This window comes from Haliaeetus leucocephalus, unplaced genomic scaffold (assembly GCF_000737465.1).
Source record: "Haliaeetus leucocephalus isolate CR32 unplaced genomic scaffold, Haliaeetus_leucocephalus-4.0 Scaffold439, whole genome shotgun sequence".
Taxonomy (NCBI): Eukaryota; Metazoa; Chordata; class Aves; order Accipitriformes; family Accipitridae; genus Haliaeetus; species Haliaeetus leucocephalus.
The window spans coordinates 5,786,096-5,793,834 of record NW_010972875.1 but is presented as its reverse complement, the minus strand read 5'-3'; the positions used below and the strand labels follow the sequence as shown (position 1 = coordinate 5,793,834).

General features: G+C 37.2%; 1 protein-coding gene across 1 annotated transcript in view; it reads left to right on the top strand.

The window, feature by feature from the left end:
* Positions 1 to 158: 158 nt before the first annotated feature.
* The window catches only part of GABRA2 (gamma-aminobutyric acid (GABA) A receptor, alpha 2), a 57,842-nt gene continuing 50,261 nt past the window's right edge, over positions 159 to 7,739 (top strand). The window contains exons 1-2 of the mRNA XM_010574492.1: positions 159 to 522; positions 3,095 to 3,210. Of these exons, the coding sequence (XP_010572794.1) occupies positions 452 to 522; positions 3,095 to 3,210 (187 nt within the window). The 5' untranslated portion in view covers positions 159 to 451. The remainder of the gene's footprint in view (positions 523 to 3,094; positions 3,211 to 7,739) is intronic.

The window sequence follows — 7,739 nt, the reverse complement described above, 5'->3', positions numbered from 1 at the left end:
TCCCCGCACCGAGCCCCTGCGAACGGCACGACGCTCCCCCGCCGCCCCCCCCCGGCTGCGGTGTGCCGTAGCGAGGCGAGGAATGCTTAAACCCCGGTCTTTTTATACATACGGTTTTTGGGTGGCTGGTTTGGTTTTTTTTTTAATTTTTTGTTCCTTTTCGTCTTGGGGCTTTCAGCTTACGGAAGAGGGAAGCATCTGATGCGTCTGCTCACATGCCACTTTTGATCATGCGTTGCCTCTTTGCACAGAGCAGGATCGTTGGGAAAGATGGAGATACAATAAGTTGCTAGTAGTGAAAAGTGCTGCAGAAATCCAGTGGTTTCCTTTCTCCGCTGAAGTGACATATTTTTCCTCGGGTTAAGTTGAAAGCACTGCTTGGCGGAGACTGGCTGTAGCTGAGAGTGGGTTTGTGTTTTTCTTGCACGGTTAGGTTTTGCAAAGAGCAGCGATGAAGAGGAAGCTGGCACTCTCCGAGATGCAGTTGGTTCTTCTCGTTTTATTGGTGTGGCTACCAACAAGGTGAGAGGATGTTTAATTTTGTTGTTCAGTACAAACATGTATCTTACGATCTGCTGAGGGTAAGCTTGTGTGAGGGGTTATAAAAGTATAGTATGTAGTAATGTAATAAAAAAAGAAATCTTTCTTAGCTGTTTGAATGCAGTATTACATAGTTTCCAGAGCAAATGCCATAGAAGGTGGTCTAGGGACCGTATAAGCCTAATCTCTTGTCCTTAAACAGTTTGTGAATTGATGCTTTGTTTCACCATTAAAAAAATAATTCCTTTAAATGCCTTACTGGATCTCTTTAAGAGATTTATTGGAGTTACTGTATCACTGTGATTCTGTACTGTACGGAACAGTTAAGATGGAGAGATAGATTATCGTGAAGTCAAATAGCAAATCACAGTCTCTAAAATACTGCTCGCATATTTTTTAATACGGGCATGCCTTTTTTTTTTTTTTTGGTCTTTTTTTTTGGTCAACATAACAGAATTCAAAATGATACTTAAGCTTTAAACCTCTAGGTGGAGATAGCATACAACTTCACAATCACATACAATAAAACAATAGCCTCATTTATTAATCAACTTTTCTCATGTTGTTTAAAGTTCCCCATTTCTAAAGTGACAGCATAAGAGAAAGTAATTTTAATCACATAATAGTTCTGTGTTGCTCACAGTCCCTAAACATGCAATTAATTGTAGTTTGTAACTTCGTTTTACTTATTTTGGGTCTGACTGCAGTAGGTCTTGTCCTAATATGGTAAGGGTCGTAAGCTAAATAATGCAAGTTTCCTAATGATTTAAGAAGTCTGCATTTATTTTTGTCTACTTCCTAGTGAACAAAATACTTCCTGAAACTATGTTTCCCATATCACTTTATGCCTAACTGCGGTGCAGTATTAGTTGAGTCACAGTGGGCCTGATCCTGCAAACCCTACTCAAGTGAGTAATCTCACTGACGTCAGAGAGACTACATGCGTAATTAAGGAGTTTATGCCCGAGTAAAGTTTGCAGGATTTGACCCTAATTTGATCTAATTGTGTGATCTAATTTTTAAGTGATATCTAGAGTTCAAAAAACTGTTGTATCTCAAAAAGAAGCTTAAAAAATGGCAGAGACTTACAGTACAGAAATAGATTTTAAAAATGAAAAATGAGCCATCCAGTAATTTAAATTAAGAAAAAACTCTCAGATCAGTAAAATCACACATGAAATTTTGGTGTGTTCTTTATAAGTTATCTGATTTTGGTCGATTCGGTGGTTTATGTGATGGAAAGCACAGACCTGCAATGATTTACATTTAAATACTTCCTCCATGCTGTTGAATTGGGGACCAACATAAAGCCCTGTCTTTAATCATTTTCTAGCTTGCTTTAGAGAGAATGTCACCCAAACCTACTTTTGTTTTGGAGGAGGAAGGAAAGATGCTTCTTTTTATGGCATTCGGAATGCCTTGGTCAGTAGTTCATTTAGAGATGATAAATGCTCAAACATTTCAGGTTAAAAATTTAGGTGGCCAAAAAAGGTATAAATGATAACGCGTCTAACATACGAGGCTTACTTCCTTGGTACTAATATTGCGGTATTAAGTAGGTAAGGCTGATGAGCTCACGCATTTCACATGCACGGTGCTTAAAATTGTTGGCACAGTAACACTTGCATGTGTAAGGCTTTCTGCATGGGAGTGTTTTCCTGGTATACAAAACCTTTGGTCTGGGTGTCCAGGTCCCAGAGGACTGCTCAGCACCACGGCTGGCTGGGCAGCAGATCCGTGTTCCAGCCCCTAGTGTTTTCCACAGAGGTATGACCCGTAAAGGCTGTAACATCTCTTTCTTTATCGGGGAAGTTTGGAACGATCGATGATCTAGAGATTCTTCTTGACACTTCATTTATGATTTGTTTTTCTATCCAACTTTTATAACGTTTGTCTGCATCTAGTGGAACATCAGAGAGTGCTTTTTATAACAAAACAGCATTTTAGAAACGTGAAGGCTATGCACAGCTATCCTGCAGCTTGCTAGTCAGCATTGTTGTTCCCACCCACCAAGCACTGACATCAGAGGACTCCCTGAGCATGATCGCTGGAGTTTTCCCTCATGTTAGTTCTCCTGGTCATGTACGTTACATGACCATTGGGTGGAAGCATATCCACAGGATTTACCCAGAGATTGGGTATACTTAGGTGAGGACAGATAGGGTAGAGCTGGCAGGAGACAGTTTTGTGCGTGGGAACCCGGGTTATCAGTCCGGGAGTGACGCGCCACCGAGGCCCGGGAAGCTCTTCTAGGCTTTTGCACCTGCACAGCTAAATGTGTTAGTGGAGCTTGGAGTAGCACTCACGGTGATTCAATGTTGGGTAGAAGTAGAGGCCACTGGAAAATGACTTCCTGGAAATTTTAAATAGTATATCGTCGACTCTTATGTTTCTGAACATGTTACATATAAATTGTGTATTCATATACTCTTAACTACACCCTTCATGTTGGAGGGCAGCAAGTTAAATATTCAAGGCCAGCCTGCAAAAACTGCATGTTGAATGTACTTTAAAACATATCTAGCACTTTCTAAAATGTAAAATGTCCATTTAGATCAGTGCTGGCTGACTCCCTGGAAGATGAAGCTAAGAATAACATCACCATCTTTACAAGAATTCTAGACAGACTTCTGGATGGTTATGATAATCGTCTCAGACCTGGATTAGGAGGTAATAAAAACAATTAAAGATTGATTTTTAAAAAATCAGTTTTAATGTTCAGATTTTATGCAGTGATATTCTTCCTTCAGGTTTTTTTTTTTTCCTAACAACTGGTATGTATCTTGATAAATTATTTATAACTCTATATTCACCCAGCTGAATCATTTGAAGTTTGAGGAAGATAACATCTATGAATGGAAAGGAGGCACTTTCACACATTAATCTTAAGTAAAAAGAAAAACAATCTGGTGATTTAACATAGTAAAACAGAACGAGAACAAAAATAACATCTAAAGCTGTTATTCCAGTCAGGGAATATTGGTTGAGCAAGGAATGCAGGCTTGATTCCCTGCAATGCGATGAGTGTATGTTTTCAGAAATCTGCACAAGTGTTTTGTGTGGTGTGTGTAAAATCCACATTTTAGATTCATTCCTTGTCCCAGTGAATTCAATGGGAATGTGATACTTTTGACTTCCTTGGAATTAGGGTTTCACTGGTAATTAGCATTTTGTTTCTGTGTACCTTGCATGTATTTGGGCATTTGAAAAAAAAAAAAAGAAAAAAGGCAATATTGGAGGACAGAGGTCACTGCATTCTTGTGCCATGACTGTCAGTTATTTTTCAAAATGTCAGTTCATATTTTCATTTTAAAGCTGTATGCCAGCTCATGTAAGAATGTAAGCAAGAAATTTAAATAATTTGTTTGGTGTTGGAAGTATTACTGTACAAAAAAGATCTCCATGGTATGGGGAGGGGCAGAATATCTTGTTTTTGATAGTATTTTATCTACTATTTTTTTTAATCTGCTATTTATACTATCTAACATAAATATTTATGTATCGAATATATCACTGCTACTATTATTATTCGTAACAGTTTCAGTAATTGTAATTTTCAACCTGGAGACTGTTTCAGCTTGCTAGAACTAATTCTAGTGCAAAATCCCTGGGAGCCATTCCTGTTCCTGTTGATTTCAGTAAGATCAGGCCCAAAGCTAGAGACCTGCTCTAACTTCCATGGAAATTACTCTAGCAAGTCCATTTGATCAAATTAGGAATTAGTTAAAGCTCACAATTTTTAGCCAACACTCTTCCATCCTGACCTGTGGCTCTGCTGCTGTTCTGGTTCTGGAGAATCTTGTCTTGCATCTGACACAGCATAAAGTGGGAGTTGGTGCTGGCTGGAAACAGCTTTCTCATTATACATTAATCTTAACCTAGGATACCTTTTCATTTCCACTTCTGGCCTGTTACAGTGGAGACTTGTGAAATATTTTATATTTAAGGACTTTTTAATTTAGATGATCCATAAAATGAGACATACAGCACTGCTGATGTGAGAATTTATATAGTGATGTTTTACATGGAGATTCGGTTTCTTTGCAAAATACCCAGATTTAAGAATTTAGGCATACTAAAAACATACAATGCCTTGCAGGTGACTTCCAGAAACATTTCATATCACAAAGCTTGTGTTTAATTGGTAGGACTTTTAAAATAATGTTTTTTATTAGAAAAATAATGAAAAATTCTTTTCTTGTTTACAAAAAGGAACGTGCCATTTAATGAGAGCAGTCTGCAGTTCCTTTGCATATCATGTGTTCTTTTTCATATTAAAATTTATATTGTTGAAAACATGAATTTTAAAAATTATTTTTCTAATGGATTTTTATTTTAGATTTGCCATTAAATCTACTTCAAAATACCTCCCTCTTTTTCTTTGCCAAGCCTCCTAGGTCATTAAAATATACTTTGGGAGCATAAAAATGAAAGAATTAACATCTGTTTGATATTGGCATACATGGCAATCAACCCATGCAGAACATGTGTGAAATGAAACCGTGTCATGCATATTAAACCGTAATGATTCATGATACATCAATCTTAATCTGCAAGAATACTTCAGTTGTGGATGGATGGATTCTCATAGTTTAAAAGAACTCTTGTAAAGCCAGTTGTGATAATCCATGATGTGAAATATACCAAACAATGCTTTTGTACATAATGCTTAGTAATTGTGGAGTTTCATATTTCAGGAATTTTGTAGCACTTTATTCCTCTTTCTCTATTAACCTGTACTCATAAAAGAAAAACTGAAATAATTAATTTTTTTTTAAATACTATGTACCTAGTGAGTACTGATAGTTTTTAAAAATGTTTTTGTATAGACTATTGCATATTGACCATGCCACATGTCATTAATTTAATATACTTAGTCTCAGTTCTGTTCTACGTGCATTTATATGAATCTGAAATAATTCAGTTGAAACCAGTAGAGCATTTACTTTAGCATAGCAGCTTGCATTATCCTGCTACACTACTATGACTGAGATCACAATCTGGCCTAACATGTGCTAGAACAGAAATAGTCCAGGGTCTGAGATGGATTCTTCTAAACTCTTCTGAAAGCAAGAGCTGTTCACCAGCCCACTTTCACCTGTTGTGAAAGACATTTTCAGAGATGTCTTACAGCAAAAATTCAGCTCATTGTAAATAATTATGCATCTCAAAAATGTTTTTAATAATGAAAAGTGTTAGCTTAACATTGGCATTTTAGCTAGCTATTGACCAACAAAATGGAAACGTGTAGGCTCTTTCAAAGACTGTATATAAATCCAACTAAGTAGTTGTCTGTCTGGGAATTCGTTCTTGAACTTAGGGATAGATCTATGATTAATTTTACTGGGAGACTCGGTGTGAGTACTTACAGTATGTAACTTGATGCTTTGCTGATACATCATTACACTTCAGAACAGAGTACTATTTTCTATAGGCTGTTAAGGCAGCTTTAACTTTCACTGGTGATGCAGCTCTGTTGTATAAACAGGTTTTGGCTGTTGGCTAATGGCTGTCCTAGCAGCTGGGATCCTTGAATGATGTTTGAACACTATAGTGATGAAATAGCCTGCAAAATGGGTGTGGGTAGGGAAAAGAAGACACTGCACTGTCCCCTGAAGCCGGAGACATCTCATATGACTTAGATAATACCCCGACCTACTGTGTTGATACGAATAGGCATGAGGGTATTCAAGGGGAGATAAATCTTGCTCTGTACTCATTTTATGCTAAGCACAGGACTGCAGCTGGAACACTTTTGACAGCACTTTCAGTTCTGACATGAACTGTTTTACCCAAACATTGGATGTCATTTCTGTTTAGACATAAAAATAAATTACAAGTTTGGTTTTAAAACAAATTCCCTGTGTCATTAGCACCAATTTGTATGAAATACAGCCATGCAAATGACAAGTCATAAAGAGTTTGATTGTTTCTGATTTTCTTCAAAATCATGAAGGTATTTTCTTTCTATTTGCTGTAATGTTTGCAAGACACAGGGTAGCACTTTTCCATAAATCCTTTCATTTTTATTAGCATATAGAAAAAGAAATCCACAAAACAATGGACACTAGAACTAGGTAAGGGACCAAAAGAGAACTTAGATCTTCAAATAATGAGACAACAGAATGTTGAAGCTGAGATACAGGAGTATTCAAACCTGGAAGTGATTGAATTATCTGTCTGCTCTTTCTGCTCTGTCTGCTCTGCCCCATGCACAGACATTTCCTTTTCTTAAAGGAAAAAGGGACATAGATTAAGGCAGTCCCATCTTTTAATATGTTGATGTTCTTCTGTATTAGGTGCATCAGCAAAAACATACATATTTTTTAAAATGGTAACTTCTTTTTAAAGATGAAAAAGAGGAAGGAAGGGAGAAGGAATGGAGATGGTGCTAGGATTTTGATACAATGTTGGATACTTCAGTAGTCTTACCATCTCCATAAGCTATTCAGCCTCCTTTCTCACATTTGAAATTGATCATTTCCAGCAGCTATGGAATTTCTGTCAGTTCTACTCTCCCAAATTTATAAAATATAATTGAATAGAAGACTAAGAAAATATAACATTTAAATCTTGAAAAAAAACACAAAGGGAAGTTACAAGGACAGAGGACTGGACTTCATAGCCTGAAGGCCAGATTTTCAACTGCCATATTAACATTGAAAAGAGCTATGCAAATTTATACAATTTGAGGATCTTTCCACAAACTGTGGTCAGTCTCACCAGCTTCAGGAACAGCATTCTTATCGTAACCAAAGAAGTGAATGTTGGTTATTAAAAAACTGAGGAAGATCAGACAGTAGGTTGGTGAAAACTAAATGCTGCTGTGGCTCCATTTTGAAGGATCCGTCTCTGCTGCAGGGTGACATTTAGATGTTCTGATTGCTTTAAACAAGAATCTCCATTGCGTTTCACTTGTAGAGATACCAAAACCCTTTTTTCACAACATTTTGTAAGTAAAATTGAACTGAGAAGGATTATGGCTGATTATTGCTATCAGAGAGATGATGAGCAGTGAGCGCTTGCAGGTATGATCATTCATCTTTGCAGCCCTGGATATATTGTTGCATAGAATTGGTGTAGTAATGTGATTAGAAGTTGTATGATGTGCTCACCAATATGAGCTAAAAGGGAAAAAAAACATTTTTTCACAGAAAACTCTATTCCCCCCCCCCCCCCCCCACCGACAAGCAACACAC